Source organism: Balaenoptera musculus, chromosome 16 (assembly GCF_009873245.2).
Source record: "Balaenoptera musculus isolate JJ_BM4_2016_0621 chromosome 16, mBalMus1.pri.v3, whole genome shotgun sequence".
Classification (NCBI taxonomy): Eukaryota; Metazoa; Chordata; class Mammalia; order Artiodactyla; family Balaenopteridae; genus Balaenoptera; species Balaenoptera musculus.
The window spans coordinates 57,843,427-57,867,128 of NC_045800.1; the positions used below are offsets into that span (position 1 = coordinate 57,843,427).

Genomic DNA, 23,702 nt, shown 5'->3' on the forward strand with positions numbered 1-23,702 from the left:
CTTTGGGGCCTAGGTTACATATAATATGAAAAATTGTATCACTGCAATTTTTTTACCTGCTTTTTTCCCACTGAAGTGTGTTGACTTCAGCAGCAGAGAAGCTGGACCCTGAGATAACAGGGCCAGATAAAACCCCAGTGCCCAGGGATACAAAAGTCTGCCCTGACCCCTGTTGGCCAGCAGTGAGGTTGCTATCCACTGCGAGGTGAGGAGCCATGAGCAGGGTAGTATGTGGGCGCAGCAAGGGGACGACATTGCCAAGCAGGTCCCTGAAAACACCATGTTCCGAGCTGCAGCTGCATGTGTCCAAAAAATAAATAAGTAAACTTCCCAGCATTCACCTCTTAACTGATGGTGTTTTTCTCTTCTTTTGCAGGTTGTCTTAGTCTTTGCTCTCAGCATTGGTGCACTTGTAATATACTTCATAGATTCGTCAAAGTGAGTATTCAAATACATTGTCTTGCCCTCTTTTCTAAAACCATCATGAGCCTTTACATTGATCAGTTGATTTACTTTAACACCAACCTTTGCAAGAGCCTCCTGAGTGTGGAAGACTTTTGGAGGAAGGAGGGCTGTCTGTGTGGATTTTCTGAAGGGGAAAGCAAGCTCTCATGAGGAAGACTACTTTGATTATGCTGGCCTAGGAGGGTGGGAGAGGAATCTGAGGTCATCAAACCTTTTCCCTGGGTATTACTGATTTTCAAATAGCTGTTTCCTGGTGCAGTATTTGCACTGAAGATGTCAAGAGGTCAAGAGGGCTCTGATGTGAATTTGCAACCTCTGAGAGAGTCATGGTGTCCAGTCGGTGAGGGTCTGAGCCATTCTTGCCATGGTGGTAGGATCCTTTTCTTGTGAGGGTTTCCAAAGCTCTACTCTTATTGGAGGTCAGCATAGAAAGCCTGATGCTATCCTTTGTGCCTGCCAACTGAATATTCAGCTGAAGCATCACTGGCTGGTGCTTCTTGACTTGTGAAGGCAAGGAGATGGGATGGAGGAGTTTGTGATGACTCCCAGAGGTAGAGGCCCATGGCCATCTGAGATTGCCTATAGTGGACACTCGTGCAGACCCCTGGGGTGCCAGCTGAGTGAGCTGGTGCTCTGGGGTGAGTCTGGATTGGGGTCCGTCTGAGCCATGCACAGAAAAGGCTTTGAAGGAGGCAGAAGGGGGCACTGAGCAGAGCTGCTAGGTGGCAGCCAGTTCTGCCCTGGTTCCTGCATGCGTCACCCCCTCGATACATCATTTGTTCCAAATGTTCTGTCGCAAGCTTGAAGTTGACAGCATTTGGGAAACTGGAGCTGACTGGTCTGACTCCTTGCTGTGGGGACATGCACCTGACACCTGGATGGTGGCCTTGAGCTCTTTGCCTACATCATCCACTGTAAGAGTGTTTTTGATTCCCTGAACTCTCACCCTGGTACACCTGGATGCTGGAGTTTGATCTGAGGAAACCTGCTTGGTATCCCTGTTGGCTCAGAGCCTGGTGTGTCTGAATTTTGAGCTTAGTGTTCTTTTTCTGTGGCTCTTTTTCTGTAGTAATTTCATGCATGCCTAAACTCTGAATTTCTCAGAGTTACTGGTCACCAGCCAAAGGATTTTGTGCATTTGGGTGTTGAGCCAAAATCATGCCAAGGAAAATAAAGACAACATCATCGCCTGTCTTTGGGAACCAGCCACATCTAGAATATCAGCGGTCCTTCAGCCCATCCCCATGCACGAGGCTGGGCTGCCCTTGCCCATCTCAGGTGGAGGGGCCTTTAAAAGTCCTCCAGGAGTTGAGATTCCACGCCCTCTTCCATCAGCTCTTCCTGGCTGAGAAAGAGAAGAGTTTTTTTAAGTTTGGAAAACTCCAATTGGTATGTCATTGAAGGTAAGCCCCATTTAAATATCTCCTCTTAATAATTCTCGATCATATTTGAATTGAACCAAAGATCTTTTAAAGCTCCTGGTCTTACTTCTGCATTTTCTCCCCAGGGGTGCAGAGTATTCTCACAATTCATGGGGTATGTACCCTGCCAACTTCTGTGCCGGGGCTCAGAAAGTAGTTTCCGGCATGTAGTCTGTGAGCCCCAGCAGGCAGACCCTCACGTGGAGGTGAGTGTGGTGATCGGCCAGAAGGACAGATGCCTTGGCGCCTTCTTTCCTTGTCTCTTCCTTTTTGCTCCTCTGTATTTCTCAGAAATAAAATGCTCTTGTAAGATGGATTTGAATTGTGTCCTTTTTTTTTTTTACAGTCTCTACTATGGGGCGGTCTTTTGCTCTGTAGTTCTCAGTGTTCTCAACTCCACGTGAAAGGAGGGAAAGGAATAGAATCTCCCAAGGCAAGACCTTCTTCCCTGGATGTCCTGCACCACTTCAGTGTCCTTTGGATTTAGTTATGATTCTGCTGAGCCTGGGAAAGCCAGTACTGGGAACCCTCTCTGGTTCTGGTTTCTTTTATGGACTTGCAAAGAGTCTATTCTAAGGATGGACCTTCGGTCCTGTGCTCAGCTTTTCCCAGCAAAAATGCCAAGAATCTTAGAACCAAGACTGTCCTCACTCTCCCTGGGGACTATTTTAGCCTCGTCCTAACCTCAGTCTTTCTTCTCTGTCACTAAACTGAGTGGTTTGGCATAGTGAGCTTTTTTGTTTATAAGAAGATCTTATATTTATTTGTGTAGCCCTTTCTACTTTTCATTGGAATTACTACATTGGGTTCTGAGGTCAAACCCCAGGAGTTTGTCCTATGGGGGAACTCATCAGCATAGTCAATACCAAGGGTCTACTATCTTCCTGGGGAAAGCCAGTAAGGATGCTTACTGTGTAAGTAAGGGGATGAATTAAAGTAGAATCTAAAAGTTACCTCCACGATAAGCCATAGATTCATTCCCAGGAATGAAAAAAGAGCTCATTAGATAAATTATAATCAAGCATAGTAAACAAGATAAGAAGTTCTATCCACATATAAGATGCAAATGAAAAGCGGGTAAGAAAGCAGAATGTAAATTCTTAAAATTCATCCCTCCCTTTCATTCAAAACTGTCACTGGTTTTACACACTCGTGGTTTGGCTGGCCATCTGGGCATCTTGGAAAGAGAGCTTCAAACGTCTCTTGGAAGTTACGCTAAATCATCACCCTGGAAAAAAGTACCTAGTATTCTTCAGATGAATTTTAGTTAGTATTTATACTCTTCAAATAAATAAATCAAAAGACAGTGCATAGGCTTTCCCTTGTGTGAACCTAATTGGGCAGACATGGTCCATGAAATGGCTTGTCTCGGTGAGTTTTAACCAAAATGGTGGGGAATGCCCCAGCAGCACAAGTTCAAGATGTGAGGCTCTCTGACCTAGCCCTTTAAATAGTGCAAGGAACGCACATTAATATAGAAAACAGGCTCTGTTGGTCGGCTCTGCTAACTCACTGTCAGGGCAGGCCAATGCAGGTTGTATGAGTAGACAGGCAGTTCAGATAAATGTCAGAATTGGTGGGTTTATGATCTTCTTAACCTTTCAAAGCTTATTTCACCATCAAGAGGCAGCAGGTAAGTCATTTCCAAAGACGACTTCTCCCAAACTTCTTTCCTTTTCCATTGTTAAGTCAAGATGGATCCCTGAGTAGGTCTTTTACCTTCAAGGGTTTGGGAAGCCCTTCTTTGGGTCTAATTTTCTTAGAGTGGTCGCCACAGAAGAATCACTTGTGCAGCCTCAAGTGATTACTATCTGGCCGAGACAGATTGTGCTCAGAGCTCCTAGATTGGAAAGCCAAAGAGAATTCCATGAAACTATGTTAACATTATGCTTCATCATCGCAGCAGTAGACTTTCTAGAAACACCCAAGCAGAGGGAGATGTTCCACCCAGTCTTTGGATGGACACAGATGTCAGTTCCTTAACAGACACAGAGAAGCATTAAGCCCACCACACACAGTAGTTCCATCCCCCCAAAGACATTAAATGGCCACATGAGGCAGATACTATCCCAAAAAACTCGAGTTCTTTTTCCTTCTTTTTTTCCTTCCAGTTTTATTGAGATACGATTGACATACAGCACTGTATAAGTTAAGGTGTACAGCATAGTGATTTGACTTACGTACATCATGAAATGATGACCCCAATAAGTTTAGTGAGCGCCCAGCATCTCATATAGATACAAAATTAAAGAAAAAGAAAAAACATTTTTTTTTCCTTGTGATGAGCACTCCTAGGATTTACCCTCTTAACTTTCATTCTTTTTTAAAGGTGCCCAATTTAAGGCACTCCAACTTCTAATTTTGACGTCTCTTGATACCTACACCCCCCCCCTTTACTCCCACATACTCTGATCTTCTGTGAAGCAAAGATTTTTTAAAAATTGTACAACGAAGTCAGAAGTGCCCCGAGACGCCCCGTGGGTGATAATGTCACCGTTGCTGGTCCCATCCCTGTCTATTTCCTCCCTTTGACATAGGATCAGTAATTCTTCTCTAATAGATAAAGCAAAAAAAGAAAAAAGACCCAAAGATGTCAGTGTGAGGGCAGGATTCATGGACTGCATAATGCATCAGTTCCTGCTGCTTCTAGAATTTCAAGGGAAGAACTTTGGAAGAGGTAGAGGCTCAGGGCCCTGGGTATTTGCATTTTTTCCAGGGGTATTCTTGGAAAGGATGACTCACCTGTGTGAAGATATTTATCCCTTTGATTCATGTTTAAACTCCACCACTTCTTATGCTGCAGTTCAGTGGATTATGAATATTTAACGTTGCACACATGGAAAATGAAGGTCAAGTTCTGCTCACTGGTGACTTCAGTGCTGGCTTGTGTCTCTAAAAGGCATGCTACCTGCTGTGAGCGGAGTAAAGCTGAAAGGTTATACATTGTTAAATTTTTCCTTAATGACTTTATCTGCTCCACAATGGCCGGTACACAGTGGGGGCACCTGCTGACTTCACCGGTCTTTGCTCTCAGCTTCTGGTATCAGCAGTGCTGTTTTGGGGGGTATGCACATTAGGAAGGGGAAGGGAAAAGCAGCACAAATTTTGGAGAGCATCCAAAATTTGGACCAGATTCCAGGCTAACAGCGGTGTTGCGATGTGAAAGGGGCCTTCCCCCAGTCGTTAGAATTTTACATTTGTACTCAGTGATTCATTCATTTTATATCCATCCATTCATCCATTCATTCGAGACAGCTTCAGTGTGATCATGCTGAATATTTTCCACACGGTCAAATTGCTTGAGGTTGGCTGTGGTTAAAGAAAACTATCTTTAAGATTGCAGTAGAAATTGACCAGATTGTTTTCATAGTCTCTAAAAATAACATAGGCATGCATCATTGATGTAATGGGGTACCAAGAGCTTTAACAGAACTGGCTAGTTACCCCACCATTTGACCTGCCCAGATCTTCACACAGCCAGGCTCTAATCCCTTTGCCTAGAAATTCTCCTTAAAAGGGAAGAGAGGGCCGGGCGGTGGAGGGAAGAACATTCACTGATCCTGTGCTGTGTCAAGGTATAGCGCTAAGCACTTTAAAATGAATTATATGTGCAGTCTCATTAAATTCTCCTAGCAACTTGATAGGGTGGGTACTATGACCTTTCCCACTTTACACATGAAACTGCAACACTTGCCCAAAACCACGCAGCTAGTAAGTCGTGGAGCCAGGATTTGAATCCATGTGTCTGAAGGCACCTCTCTTCCAAGTCAGGAAGTAAAATTCCAGATGTGGAAGTGACTACGTGGGTTCAGTGAGATGTTTCAAGGCAGGTCACGTAGCCTCATCCTGCCAATTCATCTGTCTTGTTTTCTCATTTGTTCTTCATCTCCCCATTTCACACCTTTGGGGCCAAGTCTGCAAGGCAGCTGTGCTCACGAGGGTCCTGTGAGCCTTCTCACTGGGACGTGGGGCGTGTGGGCCATGTGCTGTCTCATGTCTGTTTGGGCCTTGATTCATTTCTTCCTAAACTGTGGCTCAAAAAATATTCTTTTCCCTTTCATCTCAGTGGAGTGGCAGCATTTTGTGTTGGACTAAGGTCAAGTTAGCAAAGAACAGGGAAAGTTGATCATGTCTTAAGGACTCCTCCGACTTAAGGGATTCTTTCCCGGTGGAAAGTCCCTTTGCCCTCCCCATCCTTACCTAGGTCTCTGAGCCAGTTATTTGGCAGACTAAAGTAGATAACCAGAGAGGCTCTGCTTCTCCATTAGTTTCTTTTATCTCTTTAGAGAGTTGCAGGGTATAGTTAGTTATAGTTTTGCATTGTGTGCTTACAGAGTTAGTGCATTGTGTGCATGTCAAACCCGTGGACTTTAGGAAAATTTGATCCCAAGGAGGTTTCTTTGGAGGTCTTTGAAACCATGTAAGATATCCAGCCTCCACCTCCAGTCTTGTTATTACCCACAGTGCACATAGGTGTTGACCTCGTAGTGGGCACCTGGCAGAGCTGTGAGGGCAGTGTAGGTTACTTCCACGATAGTGCATTGTAACCTGTAAAGCACTGTGAATGCTACCTTCACTGTCACCATTGGCACACACCCTGCCCCATAGCAGGAACAGCCGTGGCATCGAGAAGGAAGCTCACCATTTTATTCTGGACCCAGTTCCTTTATGGAACCTGATCTTTCTGGTAGTGTTCTGAGAAATCTGCTCCAGCTCTCCGCCTTTAGGCCCTTTTCGAGAAGTCGTGGCATGCATTTAACCTTTGTTGAGGAAGTCAACACAAATCGCTGTGTGTGTAAAGCATCTCCCTATTCTTTCTTTTTCCTTTCTAAATACTCCCTCCAATTTTCTCCATCCCTCACTGACTTTTTTACTGCCAGGCTTTGGTTTGGAAAATTATGGGTAGGGAAAGTTCAAGGGCGGGGTGTTCAGAACAGCACTGCACATCTGTGAAGGGAGCACGACAGGAGAGCCAGCAGCTGTTGAAAGAATGGCATGTCAGATGGTGGAGGAGGCGAGCCCACTGCAGGCTGGGGGAAGAGGAGACGCCTTCGGGGCAAAGAGCCTGTAAACAACTCCCAATGGGAAGTCCTGTCCCCTTTCAGAATTTAACCTTGAATGGCAACCCTTGATTCTCAGGCATGGGAGCAACCCGAACTCAACCATCCTACCTCATCTGGTTTTGCAAATGGCCCTTCTTTCATCAGTGGGCTGTAAACCTGGTAGAGAAGACGGGTGTGCCAAGGGGGTAAGCACTCTTGTTCCTTCCGTCTTCCACGCTGTGCAGTGGTCTCGGCTTCCGTGCTCACTTCTCACTTTGAGGGAGACACAGAGGCACCGCATGTGACCGCACTTAGAAGCATCAAGGGAACTGTTCATCTTTGGCATTTCCTGAGGCAAAAATCAAGGGCTGTTAGGAGTGGGAAGGAAGATGGAGCTAGACCGTCCAGGCTTACTGCAAAAGACAACGTTAGAATAAAACGCTCGAACTTGAAGAGGCTTCAGAGTCCAGCCGGTAACACTGTTCCCTGCCCCTCAGTGTCCTCTCCTGCCGAGTGAGGGCTGAGTGACCTTCTCAAGGTCACTCAAGCAGCCAGGGGCTGAGCTAGAGCCAGAAGTCAGAGCTCTTCCTGCCCAGTCCAGTCCCTTCTCTACTTGATCTTTTGGTTTCTTTCTACTAAATAAAAAATGAATAAAGATGTGATAGTGAATATTATCCATTGACTAGCAATGCCGATAATGACCTTTTACGCAATTCTGGAATTTTAGGCTGTTATCTTGGGGGAAACTTTAGGGACATGGAAAAGAACAAAGATAATCCCAGGTGGAAAAGACCAAACCCAGCCAGGTGGGTTCTTGGGAGATTAGTTTATTTCATCCCCATTGGCAAGAGGCTTTGAATTTCTTGATTTTATGGTCCTGCTTTTCTTTCTTTCTTTCTTTCCTTTTTTTTTTTTTTTTTTCCCTGTACTATTTCAGAGGGGAAGTAAGAATTCAGCTCTGTTGTGGAAGGTTGACCAGGCTGAATGCATTGGTCTGGGCTGTTTGGAATTTGTTACACATAACTTTTGAGGACATTTTGCCCCACTGCTCATTTGTTTCTCCTATGAAAACACTATCTGATAACTATTTCTATAAATCCATACCTACTCTACCCTCCAAAATTAGAATGAATTATTTCTTCTCTTTTCACCACTCTCTAGAATTTAAAAAGAAACTCTTGGATTATCTGACACTCTCTCAGCCCTCTGCCTTTTTTTTTTTTTCTTTAAAAAGAATGATTGTTTCAGGGCAGATGAAGAAGATGCATTCCCTTTAAGACCCAGTTAGCTATTTGTGTCTTCTGCAATTAACATGTGTTTATACCACCAGAGGGCTGGATCTTCTCCCCATTGCGCAGCTCTGGTCCTTTACCTAAAGCCACAGCCAGACATGCATTCAGAAACTGCCAAGAGATCAGTACGGAAGCCAGCTGGAGGGAAAGGTTAGAGCTCAGAATGGTTTAATCCAAACTCAGGGACAGAACTCATGCTTAACACAGCCATGGTCATGCTGGGGTGTGGTGCTGACTGGTACAGCTTCATCACGGGGTTTGTGGGCTGCACACAGACGTGACCTCTGCCTTTGCTTTTATTCCTCTTGTCCTTCTTCCTGACAGCCTGACAAATTAAAGCTTTGGGGAGACCCTGGTCAGTGATGAGTTATTTGTGTTGTAAAAATAGAATCCATTGCAGTAAGGATGCCCTTGGGACTTTTTGGATGTACATGTCACTGCTCCCAGCATTTGGGAGAAGGGCATGTGTATGTTTGTGTGTGTGTGCATGCATGCGTGTACGTAGGGGACAATCCTGTCCCACCTGTAAATGGATGGGAAAGCGTAGCATGGGAGGATTGGCCACCAGTCTCATCATAATAACAGAGATGGGGCTGAGAGCCATGTACCTTAAAGGTATCAATAAAGTAATAGATGTATGTTAAGTACAGACTCTGTGTGAGACACTTTTCTAGGTATTAGGGGATTTCAAATACTGTGTATAAGGCTAGATTTTTTTCCATCAAGATGTTTAAATTATATATATTTTCACAAGATTCAGGAAGTCCAGCCATAAAAATGAGGTAACAAAACAAGATAACAAGTGAGGTATCACTAGGCTATATATCATCAATTTCTAACATGAGCTTTGCTAACAAAAAGTGCTGGAGGTTCAGAAGCTGAAAAGATCGCTGGATCTTATAGAGTGTTTTGGCCCTGGGGAGATTTTGAGTTGAGGAGACAGAAAACTCAGTCTCCCCCCCAACCTTTAGGAATCCATAGGAGGGGCTCTCATTATGGCACACACTTTGGCCTCTTGGATTTTGTTTTCAGTCTGTGCTGAGTCCAGAGAAGCCCTGCCTTGAAGTTGGCCACCAAGATTAAGGACTGAGAATGCTTTCAGAATGGCATAACAGAATCAGAAAAGCAAACTGTCTTTAGTGGTGGTAATACCTATTCTCCAATTGCACATGATGAAAACCTTTGGACACTTTCCAGAAGTGGCTGGCTGAAAGGCAGCTGCTCTGTCTTTTTGAAACTGAGGTCAGGGTGTAATGTGCCTTACAGGGGCCTCGTTTATGAATTTGCCACGTGCAGAGCATCCAGGGGCGTGGGGGGATGACAGTCCTGGCTAAGTGAGGTCATGCTATGGGCAAACCCGCCACGGCTCAACCTGAGATGCTGGCCTGGAGACCAGCATTTGCCTGGAGGGCTGCACGGTGATTTTCGTGGGCTCTAGGTACTTTTGCCTTCTTGGGTCTCTTTCTCCAAAAAGAATATTAAAAGTTATGTTTTACTGCTTTGTTCCTATAAAGGTGAGTATAATCCAGGCTAGAGTCATTATGACCTATTCATTGTTATATTTATTGTTTTCTTCTGGTTTTAAAGAAATTGGAATTCAGCCATTTTTGTGGTTGGCTGGAAGTGTGGTGGGCCCTCGGCCTTGGGTCTGCGGTGCCTGATGGAGAAGTTGGCTCTTTTTCCTCCCTTCCTGTCAGCCCCAGCCGTCTGGAAATTTTCACAGATAAGAAAACATGCCCAGAGACAGACGCCTCTTACCACACCCCTCCCAGTGTCATCTAATTGTTTCAGATGAGAAAACAAAACTAAACATTCCATTTCAAACGACGTCTTGTGACTTGGCTTTGGGAAATACTAACGTCAGCAGCCCATCATTTAATCAAAAATGGCACCCGTGGATATGTCAATTTTTAAAAGAAAACCTAATAATCTTGCTTTCCTGTGGCGTTTTGGAGACACATGTGCTTTGTCCATTCTTGTATCTGAAAATGAGTCTTGCCAGTGTAAGAGGTCTGTTCACTGAAAGTACCACGGTAAAAAAGACCATTTCCTGCACTGAGGTTTGCAAGCTCAAGTAGAAAGGGGTGGGCAGGTGTTAGAAATGAGGCAAGCAGGTATGTGAGGGCCAGGAGGAGCTGAGAGCCCAAGCCTTCCCTGAAATGACTTCCCAGCTCCGGCTGACTGTCTCCAAGCAAAAATGCAGACTCGTACAGGCAGATCTTCCCACGTTTCAGAGAGAAGAGAAGAAATTGGGCCTTCGTGTTGAATCTTCAGTTTTAAAATATTGCCCGTGACTCCACCACTTTTCAAAGTACTCTATGGGCCAAACAAAACACCTCCGTAGGCCGTTTTCAATCTCTGTTCTAAACTGTCTCTCTTTCTGGTCTTGAATTAGCTCTGCTCCCTGAGTGCCAGAAAATATTCTTAACTCTTGGACCTCTGTCTCCCAAAAAGGGGCCCTTCTCTCTCCATGGTGAGGAGTCCTTGGTCTCCACACGCCCCAGCTTGTTTCCCATTTAACACGTCTTCCAACGCTGCAAAAGTGAATGTCCACCTTTCTCTAGGCAAATACTGTATGTCACAGCAATAAATCACCCACAACTTACTGTAAATCCCCAAAGCCGCATATCACTAACTCTACATCATCCCTGAAAATAACGTCATTAGGACCTCATAAACATACACTCTGTTTATTTAAGAACTGCAAGAGTTTTTTAAACATGGTTGCTGAGTCACGAGAGTGTATTTTCCAGGACATAAATGGAAGTGAACATAACCCCCTTAAATTGTCAGATTCTTTATAAGAAAAGAGGCCCAAATCTGTCTGTTCTACTAGTGTATTAACTTGACCAAAACAGAGTTGATTATACTAAGCGTGTCAGTGTTGATCATTGCTCGAGACTATTTTCTGACTTGCTCGGCTAAGTGGGCACATTGCATGAACCTTGGTTTAATTTCTAACATATGTGGGTATGAAAGCATGGGTTAACATAGATAAACCCTGGCTGTAGTTTCATCACCCTTAAAGTTTCCAATTTGCTGAGTGTTAGGGTCAACTGATGAAACTCTCATGTTATGGCCCCTTCAAAAACAAAATCGAAAGCATCTCTGGACCTTTCTTCCCAGATATGGTCTCAAGTCTGAGCCATATCGCTATCTCCTGACTTTTCACTTTTTACATGGAAACTTGGCAGTTAATTTTAGGATAGCATTAGGCTCTGCTTCAGTATAGAACCCAGAGCTCAGATATTCTCAGAGCTGGAAAAGAGATGACCATTCCATTATGATAACCCTGATTCTGGTAGAGCTGCTTCATCAGTCTGGTGTCCAAATAGAAAATACTCATACTACCTTTCACTGATCATGATTCTCTCAGGAGGAAACCATAGGTAGTGCTCCAGGGTCTACCTGTTCGATGTTGGAATCTACAGTAAGGCATTTGTCCTTCTCAACAAAGATATTCTACCCCTGTTCCTAGTCATGCAGACCTCCTATTCAGACAGAGTCCCCGTTTCTTGCTTTCAGAGCTGGTGTTTTTACCTCATCCTCCCAGCCCCCTCAGAAAATGCAGAAAATGAACCCACAGCCCAGTTTGAGATGCACTTGATCTTGATGCCCTAGAGGGAACTGCAGAGTCCGTATGTAGAGAAAGGTGAAGAACATGAGGCTATTGGATGACTCCACCTGGCACATCATGCTTTTTCCTCTAGCAGCGGGAGCGAGTGGGCGAGGAGTGCATTAAGGAGTTTGCCCTCTTCATAATAGCATGAACAGGAATAATGAGGCAAGGTCTGTAAAGAGCGGCATTAATAATTGAGAAGTGCTCTGGGCAGCCATGCGGCCTGGCTGTGCCTTCGAGCGCAGTCTGTTATCAAGTACGTGGTGAGGCTGGGGGGTAGGCAAGGAGGGGGCACGTGGGGCCTGTGTGTCTCATGCATGCGTGTGCATATGCTTGGAGGAGGACGAATGAGTAACAGTTGGGAGCTACGGCAAGTAAAATGATAGAAAGCACTGTGTGTAGATTACTGTGTACGATGGTGGTGGTTCTTCTGTGGGTCAAGCACCTTTTTGGGGATTTGATGAGCGCTATAGGAATTTTTGCCTGCCAGGGACCCTCGAGTTGGTCCATGAACCCTAAGCGAAGGATCTCTGCTCTGTAGATGATCCTTGGCTCCTCTGCTCACTCATTCCTGTTTCTTGTGCCATTAAGATCAAGTGGCAGACAGAGGGCAGTCTTCATAGCCAAAGATTAAGCGGAGGTTGGTGGGGAATCCTCTCCCCTTCTGCCATACAAAACACGTCTCAGTGTGAGTTTCTCTGCAGTGGATATCTCTTCTTGCGTCATACCCTTTCCCCCACTGCTTTTGAAATCTTGAAAATGTAGGGGCAATGCTAATGAGACTAGGGAAGGGAGGCCCTAGACCCCCCAGCTATTCCTTTAATGCCAGGCAACACGGAAAGCAGTATGTAAAGTGGGATGGGTCTATAGGGCAGAGCCTAAATACTCTTTGTTTTCTGCATCTCTCATACATTGTGGGTAAGCACCTGTTTTTAGGGGAAATTTTCCTTCTTGATCTGTGAGTCAGGGATGCAAATAATCTCCAGGCAAAACCACTCCTTCTGAGACCCAGCTCTGGAGCACCAGGACCTGGGCATCGTTGGGGTGCCCAAACAGATGCAAAAAGCAGCTGCCACCTCTCCTCAAGGCTGTGACTCTTCCCCACCCCTGGAGAGTCGCTGGGGACCATTGTGGGTGCATCCGACCAGCCTTCAGACCAGTCTGACAGAAAACAGAAGAGTGGCTTCTGAGAGAAGCCCCATCGCCCCTTAATTCCCTGCCTCCTTTGGATTTCTTGCTGCCGTCACCTGTCTCCAAGCCGGTCGACTGTGACAGTTTAATTGGTGCAGGGAAGGCAGGATGGGGAGAAGCAGGCAGAGGTGACAGGCATTCTGGAAGACGGAGATTCCCCAGAGATGAATGAGGGGGGAACCCTGACAGACAGGCTTGAGAGGGCTGCGTGCAGGCAGAAGGTCACTGACCCTTGCTTGGAAAGAGCATTGAGTGAAGAGGAGACTTTTGCCAGCTCCCTCCTCCCAGAGCTGCCTGGGCCAGGATTGTACATTCATGTGTGTTGTCGATACCCCGTCCACTGAGGGGCAGGGAGGTCGGCTGGGGGGCTCTGGCTGGGAATGAGAATGGGTGGAAAGGAAAGGCAGTGCCGCCCAGTGGTTAGCAGCAGGCTCTGGAATCAGACCTTCATGGACTTAATCCTGCTCTACCACTTTAGTGCTGTGTGTCCTTGGGTAAGCTGGTTAACCTCTCCCAGCTTTGTGCAGTAGGGTGAAAATGGTGATGAGGGATGATGCTAGTGCCTTCCTTGGAGCAGTGTGTGGTGAGAATTAGGTGATGCATGTAAAAGCTCTTAGTATACTGCCCAGCATGAAAGTGGCCAAAAAAGCATTAGATATGATTGTTATTGTCCTTTTGAGGTTTGTTTTGAAACTTTAAATCAGGTCTTTAAATAGAGACACGATGTGAACACATTAAAGTTAAGGGGACAAAAAAACCCAAGATGTATTGCAAAGCAGTGACGTGATTAATTATCAAGGTAGTGGGCAAGACCTGAGTGTCTTAAAACTGCAAGTCTCAACTTGTTACTGATTTGTAAAAGCATTAGAGTGGGCCACAGCAATCATCTTTAAAAAAGGGAGATTGAACAGCCTTAGATAAAAATATTGCTCTGGAAGGTCAATGTGATTACGTGAAACTTTTCTTTCAGTAATATATACAGATCTCTATATACTGTGTAAACATAAGTGTGTACTGGTTTGTGATGTAAGATATATTTCTTCCTGTGGGTTTTGCTAAAAAGCAGCTTGAGAAACACAAGCTTTGAGTCCAGAAGAGGGCATGCTTTCTGGGCTGCAGTAATTTAGGGCATCTTCAGGGAGAAAGGGAGACTAGGTCTGGGTCCCCAGGCATGGGTGGAACTTAGATAATACAGAAGAAGGGGAGAGGGTGAGCAGTCCACAAGACCACTCACTTCTGACACCAACTGCAGGTTCAGGGAGCTCGCCAAACCACCCCCAGCTTTGATAATTTGTTAGAAGGACCACAGAACTCATTGAAAGCTGTTATGCTCACAACCAGTTTACTACAAGGAAAGGATACAGATTAAAATCAGCCAAGTATATGTGTTAGCATACGGTATTTGTTTTTCTCTTTCTATATACGGAGTCTAAAAAAAAATCGTTCTGATGAACATAGGGGCAGGACAGGAATAAAGACACAGATGTAGAGAATGGACTTGAGGACACGGGGAGGGGGAAGGGTAAGCTGGGACGAAGTGAGAGAGTGGCATGGACATATATATGCTACCAAATGTAAGATAGATAGCTAGTGGGAAGCAGCTACATAGCACAGGGAGATCAGCTCGGTGCTTTGCGACCACCTAGAGGGGTGGGGTAAGGAGGGTGGAAGGGAGTCGCAAGAGGGAGGGGATATGGGGATATACGTATGCATATAGCTGATTCACTTTGTTATACAGCAGAAACTAATACAACACTGTAAAGCAATTATACTCCAGTAAAGATGTTAAAAAAAAAAAAAAAGTGAAAAAAAGAGAAATCAGCCAAGGGAAGAGACGCACAGGGCAGACACAGGGAAATACCAAGCACAGAGCTTCCACACTGTTCTCTCCCTTTGGAGTCAAGGCAGTGGCACTTTTCCAGCATTGATGTATAACAGCGTATGAGGAATTTTGCAAACCTGGGAAGCTCACTGAACCTCAGAGTTTTTACTGGGACTCAATCACATAAACCTGGGTGACTGCTCACGTGGCCGGCCTTACTCTTCAGCCACTTTGGAGCTTGACAGATTCCACGTGACCCAAAGCCTCCACGTATATCACACTGTTGGACTTTCTTGTGTGGTTTACCACCCTCCCCCTGCTCCCAATCTTATTGTTACTACCTGGCTGACCCAAGACCCCCCAGGCAAAGACTTTGTTCAGACATGACATCCCAAGGACTGAGAAAATGCCTCCCAGCAGCTGAGGGCCAAGGGCAGACTTCTCTTGGGCAAGGCTAGCATCTTTACAGCAGTCAATGGGGGGACTGGGCTGGCTGGAGGAGGAGTCTCTCTTGGAGAAGACTGGGGGTGGGTCTTTCGATCACACGCATGAATAGTAGAGGAGAGGGAAATACCACTTTAGAAAATGTGGTGTTTCCCTGGTCTGTTAATGTCAGCAAAATCACCATTGAATGTGATTATCTGTCCCCTCGGTCCCCGTGTACACCCAAGCTGAATAACTTGTCAGGTGAGCCTGCAGCTGGTAAAATGAAACTGGGCACAGGGGCCAGGAAGGGGGCTGCCGGATGCATGCTCCCCATGTGACCGAGCTGCCCAGGGCACAGTGGGCCTCTGTTTTCACCCCATTTGCTGCCATCTCAAAGTGACCAGGAGTCTTCCTGTGCCCTGTTCCTTTGCAGACCCAGTGGATGGGTCTCCAGGTGCCCTTGGCAGCTTTGGTAAGGAGAACATCTGTCTCCCTGCTTCAGTTTAACTTCCCTACTACTGTAAGGCTTGATGAGGTCAAAACCAGAAAACACTGAGGCCTCAAGCTGGGGATAAAATGCAGATCCGGTGTATCATCAGGCCATGCTGCCTGCTTGCCACCTGACAAGTGAGACAATCTCCAGCCAGGGACGGTTTGTAATTGTGCAATCAAATTAACGTGGATTTCAGCTTAATGAAGTGCTTAATGTCCCGAATGAGGCCGAGCCCTAATAATTAGAGAAACAAACTGGACCCCAGGAAAGCAAAGAACAGACTTCAGTTAATGCCTATTAGTATTAATTGTGCTTGCAAAATAAACCTTTTCAAATATTTATCCTCTCATGTGAGGCAATCCAATAGTTTTGCTGTATTTTTGCTAAGGGGTTTTTCTGCTGTGGCTCATCAACAGGACGGTGGAAAGAACATTTTACTGGAAATGTCTGCTGAACTCTACATCCTAGGACCTATTTCTTAACTTCACAGGATTTCAGCTTTCTCAATTGGACAATAAGAAAAATCCTCCTCTCTTTCTCTGAAATTCCCATTTTTTCCCCCTAGAAGTGTTTTGTTGTAGTAAAACAACTGATACTCTGGAGGCAGGTAGACCTGGTTACAAATCCTGACTCTGTCACTTACTAGCTGTGTGACCTTGGGAAAAAATTAACCTCTCTGAGCCTTTGTTTCCACAACTCTAAATATGGATAATAATCATTCCTGCTCCTTAGTTTTGAGAACAGTAAATGAGATACTGCACATAAAGCACGTACTACAGGATACAGGACATACTGGCACTTATTAAATCTGATGATGATAATATAAATGTGAAATTATTTTCAGTATGAATTATACATCACTAACTTGGTATCAGTAATTTTTATTTTCATTAAGATGATGATTTCACTCTTGTTTAGAAAATGACTGATGATTCAGTAATTAACTCAAGAAATATTTATTGAATGGGTATTATGTGCCAGGCACTACATTAAGCGCTGGGCACTTACCGATTGTAGTGTCAGAGGGAAACGGGCAATAAACACGTCGACAAATAAATAAATAAGTTGATGATCATTGCTGGGAAAAAATAAAACTGGTGATGGGAAAATCAAGGTTTCTTAGCTTTTTTCGTGCTGAGGACTCCTTTGGTGGTCTTGTGAAGACTATGACCCCACCTTTCACAATATTTATATATGCATAATATAAAAACATTGGATTACAAGAAAACCAGTTATATTGAAATACAGTTATCAGAATATAAAAACAAATTCATTATTGAGGATGTGTGCTTCTTGATTAGTGCATTATCAAGACCAAGAGCAACAGTTCTAATACACCCCTATAATTTTAAAGTAGGATTCATGTAAATGACATTTTGAGATATCTGCCTCTGTTATAATCATATATGTAACTATCTGGGATTTTTTATTGATAACAAAGTTAGAAGTATCATTAATACTCTTCTAGTTTGTCATTCACTTTTATATATATATATATATATATATATATATATACACACACACACACACACACACACACACACACACACACACACACATGGAAATGGCAAATTTGAGTTAGAGGTTCATAAAAGTAAAGATGTAATTTTTCTCATCCAAGTTCATGGACTTCCTAAATATTATCCAAGGACTTCTTGGGACTCTGTGGCCCCTGGGTAAGAACCTTGGCAATAGAGAGTGATTTGTGATGGGGGCTGAGCTGTTTACTGAGAGATGAATCATGTGATTTCTGCTTTTAAGAAGCCATTCTGGACATATAGATGAACAGAATAGAATTGAGAGTTCAGAAATAAACCCATGCATCTGTAGTTGATTGATTTTTTTATAAGGGTGCCAAAATTACTCAATGGGGAAAGAGTAGTATTTTTTTAAAAAAGGTGCTGGGACAACTGGATAGCCATTTGTAAAAGAATGAAGTGTGTTTGACCCTTACCTTACATCATATACAATATTAACTCAAAAGGGATCAAAGACCTAATGTAAGAGCAGAAACTATTAAACCTTTAGGAGAAAGCATAGGGGTCAACATTTGTGGCATAGATTTGGCAGTTAATTCTTAGGTATGATACCAAAAGCATAGCAACAAAAGAAAAATATAGATAAATTGAACCTGATCAAAATTTAAAACTTTGGGTTTCAAAAGACACTACCAAGAAGTGAAAAGACAACACATAGAATGGGAGAATACACTTGCATATCGTATATCTGATGAGACTTGTATCTAGAACACATAATGAACTGCTACAACTCAGTAATAAAATACAACCCAATGAAAAATTGGAGCAAAGGATAGATATTCATTAACACATTTGTCATCATGGAATTGCAAATCAAAACCACAATGAAGTACCACTTCACACATACTAGTATGGCTGTAATAAAAAAGATAGCTCATAACAAGTGTTGGCAAGGGCAAAGATGTGGACAAACTGCAACCTTTGTAAATTGCTGATGGGAATGTAAAATGATGCAGTAGCTTTGGAAGGCAGTCTGGCAATTCTTCAAAAAGTTAAACATGGAGTTGCCATAAGACGTGGCTATTCCACTCCTAGGTATATACCCAAAAGAAATGAAAATATATGCTTATGTAAAACTTGTACCTGAATGTTCATAGCAGCATTATTCATAATAGCCAAAATGTGGGAACAACCTAAATGTCCATCAGTGGACAGTTGGATTAACATAATATGGTATATCCATGCAATGGAATATTATTTGGCCATAAAAAGGAATGAAGTACTGATACATGCCACAACATGGATGAACCCTGAAAACACTGTGCTAAGTGAAAGAAACCAGTCACAAAAGACCGCATATTATATGACTTCATTTATATGAAAGTCCAGAATAGGCAAATATATAGAGACAGAGGATAGGTTAATGTTTGCTTTAGGCCTTGCAGAGTGGGAAGATTGGGAATTGATAGCTAAAGGATGCAGGATTTCTTTTTTTTTTTTTTAATAAATTTCAGCTGTTTTATTTTATTTACTTTTTAATGTTTATTTTTAAATTTTTATTTATTTTATTTTTGGTTGCGTTGGGTCTTCTGCGTGCGGGCTTTCTCTAGTTGTGTCGAGTGGGGGTTACTCTTCGTTGCGGTGCGCGGGCTTCTCATTGCAGTGGCTTCTCTTGTTGTGGAGCATGGGCTCTAGACCGCAGGCTCAGTAGTTGTGGTGCACGGGCTTAGTTGCTCCGTGGCATGGGGGATCTTCCCGGACCAGGGATGGAACCTGTGTCCCCTGCATTGGCAGGTGGATTCTTAACCACTGTGCCAGTGGGGAAGTCCCTAGGGTTTCTTTTTTTTTTTTTTTTAAGACAGTGAAATAGAAAGTCTTATTTATTTATTTATTTATGGCTGTGTTGGGTCTCTGTTTCTGTGCGAGGGCTTTCTCTAGTTGCGGCAAGTGGGGGCCACTCTTCATCGCAGTGCACGGGCCTCTCACCATCGCGGCCTCTCTTGTTGCGGAGCACAGGCTCCAGACGCGCAGGCTCAGTAATTGTGGCTCACGGGCCTAGTTGTTCTGTGGCATGTGGGATCTTCCCAGACCAGGGCTCGAACCCGTGTCCCCTGCATTGGCAGGCAGATTCTCAACCACTGCGCCACCAGGGAAGCCCAGGGTTTCTTTTTTGAGGTGATGAAAATGTTCTAAAATTGAGTGTGGTGATGGTTGCACAACTCTGTGAATATACTAAAGACCATTGAATTGTACACTTTAAATGGGTGAATTGTGTGGTATATGAATTATAACTCAATAAAGCTGTTAGCAAAAATAGTCATTTTGATTGTGATGCAGAGAAGAGAGTGTAAAGCACAAGATTTTTATCTTGCAAAGAGTATTTGGGAGGCTGTTTCATTAGTCCCAGATGAGAGGGTGATGTCTTGGGCTAGGAGCGAGGCAGTGGAGGTGGTGAGCACATACTGTGGGGTATCATGGAAAGAATGTGCTGTTTAGTTGAAAATAGAAGTCAGGAGTGACTTCTAGGTTGTGAACCTTAATAACTAGTATTTTCCTTATAGAAGACCAGAGTTTCAGTTCCAGTCTGTAGAAATATTGAGAGGATTAGTGGTAGACCTGAACACTACAAATTTCAGAGAGCTGGGTGGCAAGGTATTATCATCATCAATTTCATTGTAACTTTTAACAGGGAAGAGTATTCATTGTGTATATGCACACACACATATTTACATGCATACTCATGCATTTAAGGCAACAACATAAAAACCACACACTTCAGAAAGCCAAGGCAGGGCAGAAAGAATGAACCACTAACCTCACTACTTCTCATGCCAATGCAAATTTGTTCAGCGGAAAGAGATCAGCGTAAGTAGGAAAGGATCTATTCAAGAATTTATGTATCTTAAACATGTTCATCAAGCATAATGTGTCAGTACTCCATTCCTTTTTATGGCTGAATAATATTCCATTGTATGGATATAACACATTTTGTTTATCCATTTATCTGTTGATGGGCATTTGGGTTGTTTTCACCTTTTAGCTATTGTGACTAATGCTGCTGTGAACATTTGTGTACAAGTATTTGTTTGAACTCCTATTTTCAATTCTTACATACCTAGGAGTAGAATTGCTGGGTCATCTAACAATTTGAAATTTTTGAGGAATCACTAAACTGTTTTCTGTAGCTGTACCATTGCTGTACAATGGTAGCTGTACCATTTTACATTCCCACCAACAATGTGTGAAGATTGCAATTTGTCTACATCCTTGTCAATGCTTGTTTTTTTTTCCTATTTTTTTTGTTTTGTTTTTGTTTGCTTATAGCCACTATTCTTTGCCTTTGATTTCTGGAGTAAAAGCAGCTTACGCTCAGCATTTGATTCCCACCCTGGTTCATGTGAGGGAGTTTGCTCCATCTACCGTGACAGTTCTAGGAGTGGGCCAGCAGGGCAATGTGGGAAGAGCAGGTCTGCCTCTTTCTAGGAGTGTAACCTTGGGCAAGTTATAATCTCTGTGAGTCTTAGTCATTTCGCCTGTACAATGGCCATGATACTACCTACCTTAACACTAAGGTGAAGATATGAATAACTTCCTAGCACATGTCTAGAAGATAGTAGGCTGAATAAATTATCTTCTTTCTCAACAGTGAATACCAGTAGAGGGAAAGAGATGGATTTTAAATAATCTGCTTTTAAATTCTTATTATTTTTGGTATTGAACTTTATCATAGAGTGTTTTCTTTGCAGTGGGTTTCCTGCCAAATCATGCTTGATTAAATTAATACTGAAATTTTAATATATTTATTCTCTATGTGTATACCTGTTGCTGGGGGTGAGAGGGATGAATCTATATGACAAAATCACGAAGATAAACTGGGCTACCTCTTGATCTTGAGATTCCTCAGGTGGGTGACCCATCTTTGTTTACTTTCCACAGTGTCCATGGTTCAGGATGGACTTGGAGTGGTTATTGATCAGAACGTGGCCTTCTTATCATTCTAACAAAATGAAAAAGCTGTGGCCCACAAGCTGCTTCATTAACTTTGGAAAAGTCAGCAACTATTTATATTACTCATGATGTAAACCTGCATCCCTACATAAAAATTTCAGCTACATCTTCTAAATAACACCCACTGATAAGTCCCAGCGATACAGTTTTCACGGTGGATTTTTTTTTTTCTTGGTCTCATGCGCTGTAGGTCCTCACATGGCAAGTGCTGAGGGCCACTCCTCCCTTGGGATTTGGCCCTGATGGAGAGAGGTGCCTCGTGACTACAGGTGGCTTGAGCTGGAATTTCTGATCACTGGTGGTGGTTAAATAATGGGAGAGAATGAGAAAAGCAGGAAGAGTGTTTAGGCCCAATGCCCAAATAGCTCAGAGCATGGTAGACCAAGGAGACACCTGGACAGACTAATAATTTTGCATGCCTTCAAATTGATATTCTTTACATATTTATTAAATATTTATTTAGCGAAGAGACTAAGCTTCCTGTTGGGGAAGAGAAGGAGGGGGAGGAAGAAAACTGCTGCAGAGGTACCTCTGAGGCTCTGACCAGCCACCTCAGCAGTTCAGAGAGCCTCTCTTGGTCTTTGAATTTGTCCTTACAGAATCTTACCTCCTCACAAGTGGATTGTCCATGTCTTCTTCCTAATCATGCGTAGTCAGTACTCTTGCTGAAAATCCCATTTTTTTATTGTGTTACTTTTCCATTGATCTCTCGGGCATCTTATACATTGACCCCCAGGACACTGACCGGTTGGCCCAGCCCCTAATTCATCTCTGGCCAAGAATTTTCCAAAAAGTTTTTAACGAAATGCTTACTCTGTGGCAGGCATTGTGCTCAGCCCCGTGTAAATGTCACCTTAATTCATCCTCACAGCAGCCTGTAAGGTGGGCACTAGTATTACCCCCATTACAGGTGAGGAAACCAGGGCGCAGAGAGGTTAAAGTGGCAGCTAGGATGTGGCACAAGGAGGATTTGAATCCATGTCTTTAACTTTAGTCCCTACATGTGTCTTGGGCAAAATTGCATATTATTTCTTTCAAAGTCAGGATTCTAGATCCTCTGATAATGATAACAAGTGAAAGCAGTTTGGGGACAATTTGATCCTAAAATATCACATGTACCAACCCTAGTGATTTATTTCAGAGCGAAAACGGTTATAATCACTAAGTATAAGTATACATGTAATGTAATTCTTTCTGAGAACCGGTGGGAGCTACCCATCTAGAAAGGTGGTTCTGTTTTAATTTTGTTCCTAGGAAGTTAGCATTGTGTCATAATTCGCATTTGGCATTACTCTCCAAGTCCCTGACTGACCAAAGCTTTAGAATGATGGGACTCTGAAGTTCGCAGGCATCTTGGGGGGCCTGGTGAACCTCAGAACCAGAACCTGGGTTTAGTCAGATGCTCAGCAGAGAAAGTAATTGATCGCTTTTCCTATCTGCAGCTAATTACCAAAAAAATGCCAAGAACCTAACGGAAAATTTTCCACCTTCTGCTTTTCTCCATGGACTTTAAATTGCTTGATATTCTGTCTGTTTCCAGGGTGTTGACGTCAGTGTTAACGGCATGCACAGAATAATTATCTAATATGCCATAAACTCCATGCTATGGTCTGGCAAAGGAAATGACTGCCCCAGGGAAAGGGGAAGTTGGATTATATAAAAAAGCAATAAGCTTTTCCTTAATTACTCCCTAAGAAGGAGAATTCTAGCTTTTAAGATAAACTAAAAGTACAAAAATAGCATATTTTGCAACGAGGGAGGTGCATCTCTCTCTTAGAATACTAAAATTGTTTTCTGGACATTGGCTGTTTGTAAAATGGAGACCATAAGAATCTCCAGTTATGCCCCCAGGAGTGTGTGGCCGTCCCAATATCCCCCCCCCCCCTTTTATCTGAAGCCCCTCCTTATGGGGTGAACAGGTTTCCTCAGAGCCGATATGATTCATTCCTCTTCTCTCCTGAAAGCATCAAGTCCTGGGCTGAGCGAGGGAAGGATAAATGACTCCCAGTAGCCATGTTGTAAGTTACTTAGTGCTAGTTGTCAGTTCTTTTCTCCCTGGGAAGGGTTTGAAATGAGATTGTTTTCGACAGACTGTCCATGATAAATGATTTTCTGAGTAAGAAATTGCTTTCAGTGCTGAACCTCACCAAATCACCCTGACAGATGTTTGTGGCTGCGGGGGACATTCTGTTGCCATCTTATGCTTGGGGGGGAGTGGGAGGCTTGGATCTCCAGGCAGAATGGGTCCGATAGGCTGTCTCCTGGGTGATGACAAAAGAGGGACAGGGATCTTTGTTTCTGGACTGTGCATTTCCTCAGCTCCTTTCTGCTGATGTTAACCTTTTAGCTGAAAATCCAGAATATTCGAGATCCGAGAGAAAAAGTAGATAGACTAAAGGAATGGATACATCTGTTAGTTCTGGGCTCTGCTGTTGTTTCCATGTT

General features: G+C 43.5%; 1 protein-coding gene across 8 annotated transcripts in view; it reads left to right on the top strand.

Annotated features, from left to right (window-relative positions):
• Positions 1-23,702, top strand: part of KCNMA1 (potassium calcium-activated channel subfamily M alpha 1) — a 745,231-nt gene that overhangs the window by 371,947 nt on the left and 349,582 nt on the right. For 5 of the 8 annotated variants that reach the window (XM_036829453.1, XM_036829449.1, XM_036829450.1 and 2 more), the window contains exon 3: positions 377-438. In XM_036829453.1, the coding sequence (XP_036685348.1) occupies positions 377-438 (62 nt within the window). Of the gene's footprint in view, positions 1-376; positions 439-1,534; positions 2,181-23,702 lie in introns of those variants that run through there. The other 3 variants (XR_005016904.1, XM_036829454.1, XM_036829455.1) reach the window with 3 other exon arrangements.